Below are 12481 nucleotides of genomic sequence, written 5' to 3'. Positions count from 1 at the left end.
GGTCCGTGTCTGGGTCAATATCTGGGTCCCACAGGACAACCAAATGCCAGGCTCTGCCTGGGGCCGCGCACCGCATCAGGATCCGGTCCAGTCTGTGTGTTGGGGCTCCCCACCTCCCCATGGCCCCCTCGCCCCAGCCTGATGCCCAGCCGAGGCCAGGTGCCCGCCGCGAGCAGGGGATGCCACAGCGCAGTGGTGCCACCGATGGGCACCCAGAAGCAGTCACAGCCACACTAGCCCTGTGCTGAGCTCACGGCTGCAGCTGCTTAGGCCCCGACCGAGGTGCCTGTGCTGAGCAGAGTGAGTTCCCATCCCCTCCCTGCTGCATCCCCCGGAGGGTTCACTACAGCATCGAGAGCCCTGCAGGCCCGGTGACGTCCCCCTCCGTGGGTGCGGGCCTGCACCGTCCCTGCCCTCGGGTAGCTGCCTGTCACAGGATGAGGCAGCAGTGCTACCAAGAGTGCCCACGTGGCAGCATGCCGGCCGCCCTCCAGAGCCCTGTGACTCGCACGGAGCAGAACTTGGTGAATGGGCCCAGCCCGGGTGGGAGGCTGGCCTGCTGGTGTGAGCCCGTTACTCCTTCCAGGAAAACCACCGAAAGTGATGAAGGAGACAAGCCAGGCGGCAGCCAGGAGGCCCACTGCGGCCTGCAAAGAGGCAGGGCCACAGCCAGGCCATGGACAGGCCCCTGCGGAGCAGGCCAACCATGAGCATCAGGCAGCAGAGGCCACAGCAGCCGGCTGGCTCCCAGGAGGGTTTGTGGCAGGCTGAGCATCAGCAGGCGGCGGGCCGGGGCACCCAGCACCCCTGGAGCGGTGCCTCCGGCACAGGCAGCCCACGGTGGACAGGCACGGGCTGCACCGTGTAGGCCAGCACTGTCATGTGGCATTCCACCCCTACGTGGTGGGCCCTCCACACAATGCCAGCACCAGCCCCCAGCCTGCCATCCCCCCTCCGCACGGCCTCCCCCAGCTCCCCAGGTCCCTCTCGAAGGCCATCAGCCCCACGTGGCTCTGGCCGTGTCCCCACGGGGAAAAGCCAGCACTGGCCACAGCCTCTTACAGGCGCTCCTCCATCGCCCCACTGCAGCCGAGGAGCTCTGGTGACAAACAGGACTGGAGACCTGTGCCCTCTGCCTGCCTCTGCCTGGCGCTTATGAGCACCGGCCTCACAAGACTGCCCCCATCTCCCTCGGCTGGAGATGCCCCAGGAATGGAGAGAGGAGGGGGCAGCCCTAGCCCCCCAGAGGCCAGGAGGCTGCTCCCAGGATTTGCCGTGTGTGTGTACGTCACCAAGGCTGCGGCTGGGACCAGCCTGCAGACCTGCTGTGGGCGAACAGGCTGGGGCCAAGGTCCCGGGAAGAGCCGGTCTCCCTCTCCCCTCTCCCGGGAAGTTGCCGAAGCGGCCCCTGACCCTTTTCCTGACCTTTTGGAGCAAGGTCTCCTTCCCCGGCTGTCCGTGTCCTCCCAGAGCGATCTGCTGGAACTCCAACCAGCAAAGACCCGAGAACGGGAAGGAGGAGGGAGACCCGTACCTCCGGTTCTCCAGGTCCCCGACCAGTCCGCTGCTGGAGCCTCACGGGCCCTCGCCTGGTGTGAGGCGCCCACAGTGCCGCCCACAGTGCCACCCACAGCGGCCTCCCTGCGGAACCAGGACCAGCGGGATGGAAGGGCAGCAGGCGATGGCACAGGGCCCCCCTCACGCCCCCTCCGGACCAGAGCACTTCCAGGGTCTTCAACACAAGGACACACACACCCAATGGCAGGGAGGAGGGCCACAGCCCCGGGCATCAGTCACCGAGTCTGCTTATTTAGCATTTATTTTTAAAATATATTTAAACAGCAGCAATCACTTCCAAAATGCAAAAAAAAAAAAAAAAAAAAATTACAATTTTAGAATAAAATTATGTTTATAATGCGAATCAGAAAGAACTGAAGGTACAACTGAGACTCCAATCCCGCGGTACTGAGGGTGTCCGGAGAGCCCAGGGCACTGGTCTGGGGTTCGGGCTGACAGGAGGTTCCGACCTGTGAGGTTCCCACCCTTGTCACTCCCCACTCCCCCGATGGAGCCAGTGTCCTCTGGTTAGAGAAGCAGCAGCGCAGGGCTGGCCTTCTATGGAGGTTCCCACCCCCCCCCAGCCAGGGACCTGCTAATCGACCTCCTCCATGTTGCTGTAGGTGGGGGCTGGGCGGTCCGCAGGGGGGGCGAAGCGTTCAGGGGCTGTCCGCGCGGGGGCCGCCTCGGGGGCCTGGCCAGGGCCTAGTCCCTGCAACAGAACATGAGGACAGGGTTGGGGGCTGCCCAGTGCCGCTGGCATCCCTGGGTGCTGGCTCGGAGCTCCGCACCCGAGGGAGGGCCCCACGGCAGGCGCGGCAGCAGCGCATTGAGACAGAGAGACAAGATCGGCCTGGACAGTCTCGCTTTATTGACGCTTTAAATACAGGAAGCTGGTGGGCAGGGCCAGGCCCAGGCCAAGCTCAGAGCAGCAGGACGGACGGACGGACAGCTGGATGGACACCACCCTGTTTGCTCCGCCCCTGCAGGAGCCACAGACCCTCTCCCTCCACACACAGAGCCCGAGCCCAGGGCTGGCCCCAGAGGCAGCATGCCTGGGGGCGGGCGGTCATCTCCAGTGACTCTGGGACACCAGAGGATAGAACACGTTGAGCACGAGGGCCACCAAGGCTGCCACGGTGCCCAGAACAAAGTACCGGAGGCAGCCCTCATCTGGGGTGGGGGGGCCGCATGGCGGGGGGCCCACCCAGTCCTGGGGCCCCCAGGAACCCCGGGGCGCAGGCCCCTCGGGCACGGGCTCCTCCGCGGCCTCCAGCTCCTGCCAAATCCGGGAAGCCTACAGTGTGCAGAAGGGAGGTGGTGACCAGAGGCCCGAGGCCCGGCCACGACTCTCCCCCGAGGTGCCGTGCCGAGCCCGCCGTCCCAGGTTAGGCTGCAGGAGGGAGGGGAGGAGCCAGGGCCACGCAGGCTCAGACAGGGCGCGAGGGCGACTCCTGGCAGCACTCTGGCCTCGAGAAGATCCCACTCAACGTGCCGCCTGCGTGGCGGCCCGGGCTGGGCTGCCCACAGAGGGCACTGGCTCTCGGAGGACAGACCTGCAGCCCAGGGGCCTCCTGGCTCCTCCCACATCGAGACCCTGACGGCTGTCTGTCTCTGAGGCTCCTCCGAGTGCGAGCGGAGAGGGCTCAGGCCGGAGAGGGCAGTGAGGAGGCGGCCAGCACAGGAGGGAGGTGGGCACCCAGGGACGTAGGAGAAGAAGACCCCGGAGGCTCAGCCGAGACGCTCCCCTTGGAGTGGGGGACAGCCCCGGCCAGGTGAGGCCGGTCCCGAGGGCACGGGCAGTCACGGCGAGGGGAGGGCGCACGTGGGAGGGTGCGGGGGAGGCTGGGAGGCCAGCAGGTGCAGTCAGTCCCGGCACCGTGCCCAGGGAGGCTGAGCAGACACGCCTGTGCCACGTGGTGCCTATGTCCACGCCAGTGGCCGCTCGGTGTGTCCCTCTGTGCCCCTGCACCACGGAGACCCTCCAGCTGAGGCTTCACGTGAGGGACCCCCCCGCCCGCCCGGCCCCGCGGCTGCAGGGCTATGGCTGGAGGAGAGGAGCTTCCAGCCTCCCAGGCCTCACCTGGCTGGCGGCAGCCTCGGCTGCGGGGCCGAGGTCCGCGTGGCGCTCAGTGTGGCCGGCCCGGGGGGGCCTCTCCACGGGCGAGTTGCGCCGGCGGTAGAAGAGGACGTAGGCGTAGCGCGTCACCACCTGGCTCTCGTCCACCGTGGTCACCGTGCTGTCGTCAAACAGGCGCCAGCCTGCGGGGTGTGTGTGTGTGTGTGTGTGTGTGTGTGAGCACACCGCCCCGTCCGCCCCCCACCCCCACCGCCGTCCGCCCGCCGCGCGGCCCTCACCCACGTCGCTGCGCTGGCTGCTGCGGTCGTTGGGCAGGCGGGCGCAGGCGGTGTAGTGGCCGCCGATCATGCCGCCATAGTGGTTGATGACGGCGTACAGGTCGTAGCGGGGCAGCTGCTCCTCCTTCTGGCCGATGCAGAACTTGCTCAGGTCCAGGCTCCTGTGGCGAGCGGAGTGAGCCGAGCCGTGCCCGCGCCCCGCGCCCCGCGCCCCCGCCCGGCCCGGGCCCGCGCTCACCGGACGGGGAACTCCACCAGGTCGTTGATCTTGTCGCGCCAGATGAAGCTGCGGAAGGAGAAGCGCTTGAGCTGCACGATGAGCACGTTGGGCAGGCGCCACAGCAGCAGCTGCTTGGAGGCCTCGCGGTGCTGCTTGCACTGCGGGCAGTACCTGGCGGCGGGCGGACAGTGAGTCAGAGGCAGCCCCCCCCCCCCCCCGCCCACCGCCCCGCCTGTGCCCGTCCACACCAAGCCTCCTCGGGGGCCAGCACTTCGGGCCGCGTGAAGAGGGTGAGGCACTGGTCCAGGGTGAAGTGGCCTGCGCGGGCGGCCTCGCCGGCAGAGCCGGGGTCCTCGGCGCACTCCAGCTCCTTGGAGGCCACCAGCACGAACTCCGGCTGCCGGTCGTTGTTCCGCCAGACGAGCGCCAGGCTGCAGTCCTCGTCCAGCTCCAGCGGGGCGTCTCCTGGGCGGGGCGGGGGGGGGGGGGGGTCAGCTGTGGAGCCGCCGGCAGCCCCTCCCCGCGCCCCCTCCCGCACCCCGCCCCAGGCACCTTTATCCTCCAGCCGCTGCTCCCGGTTGGATGCGTCGATCTTGTAGATCAGGAACTGGGATGTGTGGGGGTTGGTGGCTTCACTCGGGTGCTGGTACCCGGGCACGGCAGCTGAGAGAGCAGACATCAGAGCCCGCCCACACACACACACACACACACACACCCCCGCCGCGCAGAGCCTCTCCCGCCGCGTACCTTCCGGCCGGGGCAGCTTCTCCCCCGCAGGCGAGGAGCCCCCTTCCGCGGGCCCGCTGGCCAGCATCTCAGAGGCAACGCCACTGGTGCTGGGCACCGGCCCCCGGTCAGGGGCTGCCCACGCCCGGGGCGCCACGTCCCCCTCCGCCGCGGGCGGCACCGTCTGGGGCTCCGGCGGCGGCAGGGACTCCCTCTCGCCGTCCCCGGCCTCCGGAGAGCCGGAGTGCAGCGCCGTGTGGCCAGGGGGCTCCAAGGCCATGCGGCTGGGCTGGAAGGGCGGCTGGAAGACGCTCACGGAATACCTGCAACAGGGACGAGGCGCATAGGAACCCTGACCGGCCACCCGCACCCCCCACTGCCCACGGCGCTCACCGGGCGTAGCCCTCCAGCAGCTGGGCGAGGCGGGCGTAGGTGAGGCGGGAGGCGGGCACGCTGACCAGGAAGGGGAAGCCGATGTTCTCAGGCCGGCAGAGGCCCTTGTGGTCAGGCCAGTGGGTTTTCTGGCAGAGCCTGGGGGGAGAGGGCCTCTGATGACCGTGCCCAGGGGCTAGCCTCGGCCTCCCGCCTGGCGGGGTGGGGCAGACGGGAGCAGGGCGGGGCTGGGGGGCCTCACTGGTTGCAGTAGCCCACGCGGTAGCACCGGGTACAGCGTTTCAGCTTCTCGTCCTCGGGCTGCTGCTTCCGCTGGCAGGCTGCGCACTTGGAGATGGGGATGCTGGGCACCTGGGGGCGCTGGGGTGGGTCATCGGCTCAGCAAGGCCAGGCTGGGCAGGAACGCCCCCCCCCCCCCCCCCCCCCCCGGCCAGGGCCCCGTGCCAGCGGCCCGGCCTCCCTCACCTGCTGCACCTCCAGCACCACCACCTGCTCCTTAGCCAACTCGGGGGACAACAGCTCGAAGCAGAGGAGCAGGTCCGAGGGGGACACGGTGTCCAGCGAGTGGGAGGGCAGGAACATGCGGTGGAAACGGCTCTTCACCACCTGACCCAGGGACAGCCCCGGTGAGGACGGCCCCCCAGCCCCTCCCCCCCCACACACACACACAGGGAGGAGCCCGCTCTGACCCTCGCTCTACGGGGGGGGGGGCACGTGGCAGCAGCACAGGCCTCTGCTGGCTCAGCCTTATGGCCATGAGCAAGGGGCCTGGTGCCCTGGCCGGTGTGGCTCAGTGGATAGAGCATCAGCCCTGGGATGGAAGGATCTCGGGTTCCGTCCCTGTCCAGGCGTGACGTAAAAAGGGAGCCAATGCTTACGAGGGCCTGCGAGACCAGGCCTGGGCCCAGCGTCCGCCCGGCTCTCCCTGGCGGGGCTGGGGGCTGCAGCCTGGTTATCACGGACCAAGTTCGGAGACCACAAGGGCGCCCCCAGCGGGAGGCCAGCGCCGCGGGAGCACCGCACGGAGGGGGTAACCGGCAGCTCAGCTCCCCGTCCACGGGAGGAGCTGCTGGGCCACCGTGACGGCTGGGCACTGGGCGCCGTGGTGCAGCCCGAACGCCAGAGGTTCCGCCTTCCGCGTCAGGGCCGCCCACTGCGCGCTGTGAGCCCACCGTCCACACGGAGCCCGGAAGCTCGGACACACCTCGGTCAGTCGCAGGTTCTCGGGCTGCACGTGGACCCTCTGTGCCAGGGCGTCCAGCACCTCGCTGGCGCTCGAGTTCTCCTTGCTGACGCTCACCAGGAACTGCGGGGACAGAGGGACCGTGGGCCGCTGGCCGGGCCGGGCCGGGCCGGGCGGCGCGGGGGGAGGAGCTGCGCTCACCTTGACGGGCTTGCTGTGCGGCTCCCGGGCGAAGAAGAAGACGGGGAGGACCTTCTGCTTCTGGGGCAAGGGCACCGGCAGGTAGAGGAAGGGGTCGAAGGTGATGGAGACCTGGGGAGACACCGGTGGCTCTGGGCGGCCCACAGGGCGGGGAGGCGGCCACGGGGCCCTCAAGGCCGAGCAGCCAGCAAACCTGAGCCCTGGACAGGCCGGGGGCCCCCAGGAGACCCAGACCCTCCTGGTACCCGAGGCCCCGCCCACCCCCGGCCCTCCGTCACCGCAGCCGGGAAGCCTGCCCGCAGCCTCGAGCCCACGCCGGAGCCCACCCTCCCGGCTGCCCTGCCAGGCCGGCCGGCCGGGGCCGGAGCCGCGCACCTTGGCGCACACGGGGCACACCAGCTTGGACTTGTACTGGCCCTGGAACAGGTCCACGATGAAGGAGTCGTTCCTCATCTTGTGCCTCTGCCACGCCTCCTCGGCCACCACCTGAGGGCGCAGCGGTGAGCCGAGCCGGGCCGCGGCGGTGCGGGCCGAGCCCCCTCTGCGCCCCCGACCCCCTCCGCGCCCCCGACCTCGTCGGGCCGCCCGTCTGAGTCCACGGTCTCCGTGTAGGGCTTGTTCTGGATGCGGTTCAGGTCCTCGTGCAGCCCGTCCAGCAGGAAGGCCATGAACTCCTGGGCGTCGTGCTGGGCGTAGCCGGTGAACTGGCTGGCCTTGCTGGCGACAATGGCCTGGAAGAGGGGAGGGCTGAGCACGGGCCTGGCCCTGGCTGTGCACCCGCCGGCCTCCCCCGCAGAGGGCGGCCCGGCCCGTCACCTTCAGCCTGGAGGGCTGGAAGGCGTGGTGGGTGCCCTTCCACAGCGCCCGCAGCAGCACGGCGAAGCCGATGGCCAGGCGGCCCCCGGTCCCCAACGGGTTGTTGTAGTTGATCTCAGCCTCGAAGGAGCGGTCTAGGGAGGCAGGGCAGTGTGAGCGGGGGTGGGGCAGGGGGCGGGCTGCGGGGGGCGGAGGCTGGGGGTGCCGGGTACGGGGCGGGGTGCGGGAGCTAGGGGTGCGGGGGGTGCGGGGCAGGGTGCAGGGTGCGGGGGGCAGGGCAGGGTGCGGGGGCCGGGGCACACGGCGGGCGCCTCACCGTGGAAGAAGTCGCGCAGCTCGCGCGTGTTGGACAGCGACTGGATGACGCTGTTCATGAAGCAGGTGTTGCCCAGGTTGACCAGCCCGGTGAAGCCCGGCAGGCACACCTTCTTCTCCTCCTCCTCCTCCTCCTCCACGCTGTCCCCGCTCACAGGGCTGTGGGGCATGGGCGGCACCATGCACGTGGGCTTGGGCTGAGGGACAGAGGGGGAGTGAGAGCGGCCGGAGGCTCCCAGCGCCCGCCCGCCCGCCCGCCCGCCGCCCTCCCCACCCGGGTCTCACTGAGGCCAAGTGAGGCTCCGGCTTGGGGGCCCCGTGCTCCAGGGGCGCGCGGGCCGCCACGCCGTCCAGCCCCGTGTCCTCAGCTCGGGGCTTGGGCTTCTCCTTCTCCACAGCCCGGGCCTCCTCCTGGCCGGTCAGGGGGTGCGGAGCGCCTCCCGGGGGCGTTGAGTCCAGAGGGGTTGGGCCTGTCGGCACGGCAACCTTTGCACCACCCACTGCACCTTAAAAAGGGGGAGCGAGAGAGCCGGTGGTTAGCAGCTCGTGGCAGGGGCCCCGTCGTGTGGGCGGCGATGAAGGGAGCTCGCGGGCAGACCTCGTGCGGCGGGGGCCTCCAGGCCCCCCCAGCGCTGGCTCTGCCGCTTCCGCAGGCAGATGTCGATGCGAGAGGCCGTGAAGCAGAAGGTGCACTGCTCGGGCTCAATGAGGTTCCTGCGGGAGAGGCGGAGCTCAGGCCGGGCGGCTGGGCGGGCCGGGGCCGGGGCCGGGCCGGGAGCCGGGCCAGGAGCCGGGGAGGGAGGCACACGCCGGCCGGGCACCACCCACCTGAGCTTCACCTGCCAGCGGAAGACGGTGTGGGGCCCGCAGCCCGGGTGCAGCCGCAGGAAGTTGGCGTCCCTGCGGGCGGGGGAGAGAGTGAGGCCGGGTCCCGCCCGCGGCCCGGGGCCGCCCGGCCTCCACGCACCTGGTCTGGAAGACGAGCGTGAAGTCCTGCTCGCGGAAGAGCACGCGCGCGGCCTCCCTGTGGATCTCCTTCACGTACACGTGCACCACCACCGCGTCCGGCCCCTTCTCGTACGAGTCGTTCTTGACGAAGTCCAGGCTCACCATGGGCTCCGGCTCTGCGTGAGGCCCGGCTCAGCGCCCGCGCGCCGGCACGGACTCCCTACCTGCAGCCCCAGGCCCTGCCCAGCCCCCTTTACCAGCCACCAGGGACGCAGCGCCTGCCGCCTCCGCCTTCTCTCGGGAACGGTCCCCTTTCTCGGGGGCTCTGCTCCGGGGCAGGGCCGGAGAGACCGGGTCGCTCCGGGGCGGCGCTGCCTTCTCTCCGGCCAGCTGCCCCTCCGAGCCCAGGAGGCAGGGCTGGGGCTCCAGCGGCGGGACCCGCAGCGGCTCCTCGGCCTCGGCCTGGGCGTGGTTCGTGGGCAAGGTCAGCCCAGGCCGCCAGGCGGGGCCCTCTCCTCTCCCTCGCAGCCACCCCTCCCCACCTCCCAGCCCCACAGCCTCCACGCTCACCTGGGGGGCGGCCTCTGCCAGGAAGGGGGGGGCCTCGCCCTGAGGCCCGGGGCCCTCTCTGCAGCCTTCCCCCTCGGGCCCTCTTCGGAGGTGCACAGCCCTCTTGGCACTGGGTCCTGCCTGGGCCCCGGGGCCAGCCCCCGCCCCCACCTCACCGCGGCCCTGTGCCCGCTTCTGGTTCCGGGCCTCCTGCTTGGCCCGGCGGGGCTCCGGGGCTGGCTCCAGGGCGACGGGAGCGGACTCCTGCCCGTTCTCCTGGCACTGCAGCCCTGGCACCGACTCCCGCATCCCTAGAGGTTTCTTCTGTCAAAGATCCAGCAGTCAGGCCCTGCCCACACTGGGTGCCCCGCCCCGCCCCGCCCCGCCCCGGACTCACCAGGAGAGAAGGCCAGGTGAGCAGAGGCACCTTCTTGGGCAGCGCCAGCTGGAGAAGGCCACCTTTCCGAGTCTGCACTTTGGCGCGAGAACTTTCGATCTCGGCATAGAAAACACCGCGCCACTGCTGACCACCTGCAGAGAGCGGGAGAGAGGCAGTGAGCAGGGCGTCAGGGATCTCTCTCTCTGTCTCACACACACACACGCACTCGCGCACACACACACACACACACACGCACACACACACACACACACACACGCACTGGCACACACACACGCGCACACACGCACACACGCACACACGCACGCGCCGGGCTCGCACCTGGAAACCGCACCACGCAGTCCGTGTCTGTGAACGCGGCATCCACCTCCTCCAGCCGCAGGGGCCCTCCTCCCACGCGCAGCTTCACCACCACCTCATCTGCGCTCTGCTTCCACTCGAGCAGCACCTCTGCAGGGAGAGGCCAGGCTGAGGGCCCGCCTGGCAGGCTCAGGGGCTGTACGTCAACCCACCCGCCAGGAGGTCCTGGTTTCATTCTGGCCAAGGCACAGGCCTGCACTGTGGCTCGATTCCCAGCAGGGGGCGTGCAGGAGGCAGCCTATGGGGACTCCCTCATCACTGCTGTTTCCTCTCTCTCTCTCCACCCCCTCTCCTTCCCTTGCTCTAAAATGAGTAGAGACGTGTTTAAAAAGTAGACGGAACCAAAGACTGCGAGGGCTGCACCCGCCGCCCCCTTCCCCAGCACTCGCTCTGGGGCAGCTGGTCACTCACCCTCTTTGGCCTGCTCCTCTTGAGGAGTGGACACGGAGCCTGACGACAGAGGAGAGGGAGGAGGAAAACATAAGCAATAAAAATATCTTTAAAAAAGAAAAAGAAAACGGGGAGGAGAAAGCAGCCCCCAAGGCCCTGCCACCCCCCAAGCACCGTTTCCAGGGTCTCAGCCCAGTCCCCAGAGCCCAGCTTCTCCTGGCCCTCCTCTCCCCACCGGAGCAGAGGCCAGCCACTCCTCCCAGCAGCCTCCGCCCCGCTGGGCATGCTCCACAGGGCGGGCGGCGCCTGGAGCCCGGGGCGCCCTCACCTCCCCTCCGAGGGTCTCCGTCCTTGCTCTCCTGGTTGGCTCGGTCCTTCTGCTTCTTCTTGCTGGCGGCCTCCTCCAGCCCGGGGGGCCCTCTCCTCGGGCCCATGGCACTGGCCCCACCAGACATCTTGAGACGCTTGGTCGACAGCCAGAGTGCCCCGGGGTCGGCGGCGGCGTCTGGGTCAGGGCTACGGCGCTTTCTTCCCGGCCCAGCTATCTTGGCAACTCTCTGCGGCCAAATTCACCAGCAAGGAGTGACAGCCTGGTGGGGAGGGGCCGGGTCTCGTTACCAAGGCCCAGCAGCTTGCTCCCTGGTGACAGCCAGGCTTGGCAACCTGGGCTGTCCCTGACCCTCCGAGCGATCCCACCCCCACCAGGCGGCTTGAGGGGGAATAAAAAACGCGAGCGGCGGCCACCGCTCTGGCTGAGCCCCAGAGGCCCCTACCCAGACCCGCGGCCGGAGCCGCCCGGTCCGGGCAGCCCCGGCTGGGACCAGGCGCCTCTACCAGCCTGGAGAGGAGCCGAGGCCCCAGCCCACAGGCCTGGCTTTTCCTCCGTTCTCACTGGCTGCTTAGTCACCGCCGGGAAGGGGGAGGCGGAGGAGGAGGCAGGACCCAGCGGCAACCGAGCAGCAGGATCGCCCGGCTCCGAGGCTGAAACTAGACCCAGCCCAGGTGCTGCCACTGCCCGGCCGGGCTAAGCCGCCCCACCTGCGCCAGCTGCCCCTCTGCGGCTCTGGGGCTTCTCCCCACATCCCAGGGGGACCCTCTCCCCAGCAGGGGGCCGCCGCCGGGTGAGGGGCATCAGATGTCAGCGCAAACGCCCGCCCGGGGCACGCCGTGGGCACGCAGGGCGCACAGGGGGGACGGGAACAGACACCCCGGGTCTCGGGTCCATTCCCCCATCCACCGTTCCCCCGGGCCCCGGGGAGTTCCGGGCGGCCCCTCCGTCCACAATCAGGTTCTGGGGCCGGGAGGGGGTGCGGATGGGCCATGCATCCAGGCCGGGCTGAGCAGCAGCCGGCCGGGGAGGGGAGCGGCGGGCCCGGCGCACGTGGGGCGACCTCACTCGGGGTCAGCCGTGAGCCTGGCGCCGGGCCTCCCGGGACCACGGGGCCGGGCCGGGCGGGCCCCGCCGCCTCGGCGCCGGCCGCAGCCGAAGGTCGGGTCCCCCGCGCCGGCCGCGGAGGGCCTGCTGGGCCGCCCGGCGCCAGCCCGCACCTGCGCCGCCGCCGCCAGGAAGCCGCTCGCTCGCCCGGCCCTCGGAGGCGGAGGCCGCGGGCGCAGCTAACTGCCCGGCGTCGGGGCCGCGGCCGGGCGCGAGGGCGGGGCTGGCGCGCCCCGTGACCTTGACCGGCCGCCGGGCCCCGGCGCGCCCTCCCGCTCCGCCGGGCCGGACCGGCGGGGAGCGGCCGAGCCACTCACCGAGCGAGGCGCCGCCGCCAGCCCTTCGGGCCCTGGCAACCCGCTCTCGGTTCCGGTTCCGGCGTCAAGTCGGTTCCGGTTCCGGCGCGCTCCTCCCCCGCCCCGGCTCCCCGCCGCCGCCTCGGCGGCTGGTTTTGTTTCTACTGGAGCGGCGGCCCCGGTGGCCGAGCGCGGAGCCGTGACGCACTTCCGGCGGCGCGGCACGCGGGCCTCCCGGCGGCCCGGAGGGCGGGGCTCCGGCGCCTGGCCCCGCCCCGCCCGCTGGTGGCAGCCCCAGGCCCCGCCCCGGCCCCGCCCCCCAATGAGTCAGACCAGG

The 12481-nt window shown here is 70.5% G+C and overlaps 1 protein-coding gene across 13 annotated transcripts; it reads right to left on the bottom strand.

Moving 5' to 3' along the window:
- Positions 1-1801: 1801 nt before the first annotated feature.
- USP19 (ubiquitin specific peptidase 19) lies at positions 1802-12334 on the bottom strand. Of its 13 annotated transcripts, none has more exons than XR_014796660.1 (27): positions 12166-12331; positions 10742-11003; positions 10435-10473; positions 9985-10113; positions 9664-9797; positions 9288-9590; positions 8975-9179; positions 8737-8893; positions 8598-8669; positions 8368-8483; positions 8055-8275; positions 7771-7966; positions 7455-7588; positions 7211-7369; positions 7014-7124; positions 6639-6749; positions 6459-6560; positions 5720-5860; positions 5496-5614; positions 5255-5392; positions 4883-5184; positions 4688-4798; positions 4384-4600; positions 4154-4306; positions 3920-4076; positions 3641-3819; positions 1802-2269 (listed from the first exon to the last, which is right to left on the bottom strand). XR_014796660.1 is itself a non-coding variant. In XM_084902515.1 (27 exons), the coding sequence occupies exons 2-27, from the start codon at positions 10866-10868 to the stop codon at positions 2153-2155; spliced, it is 3939 nt and encodes a 1312-aa protein (XP_084758641.1). In that variant the 5' UTR covers positions 10869-11003; positions 12166-12333; the 3' UTR covers positions 1802-2152. The 13 variants fall into 13 exon arrangements, 11 of the variants coding, with proteins under 11 accessions (XP_084758641.1, XP_084758640.1, XP_084758647.1 ...); XM_084902515.1 differs by having other exon boundaries at positions 3916-4076; positions 5496-5605; positions 8055-8269; positions 12166-12333; XM_084902514.1 differs by having other exon boundaries at positions 3916-4076; positions 8055-8269; positions 9288-9587; positions 12166-12332.
- Positions 12335-12481: the final 147 nt, after the last annotated feature.

Source organism: Pipistrellus hanaki (assembly GCF_964339955.1).
Source record: "Pipistrellus hanaki genome assembly, chromosome: 13".
Lineage (NCBI taxonomy): Eukaryota > Metazoa > Chordata > Mammalia > Chiroptera > Vespertilionidae > Pipistrellus > Pipistrellus hanaki.
The sequence above is the reverse complement of the archived record's forward strand: the minus strand, read 5'-3'. Positions and strand labels throughout refer to the sequence as shown.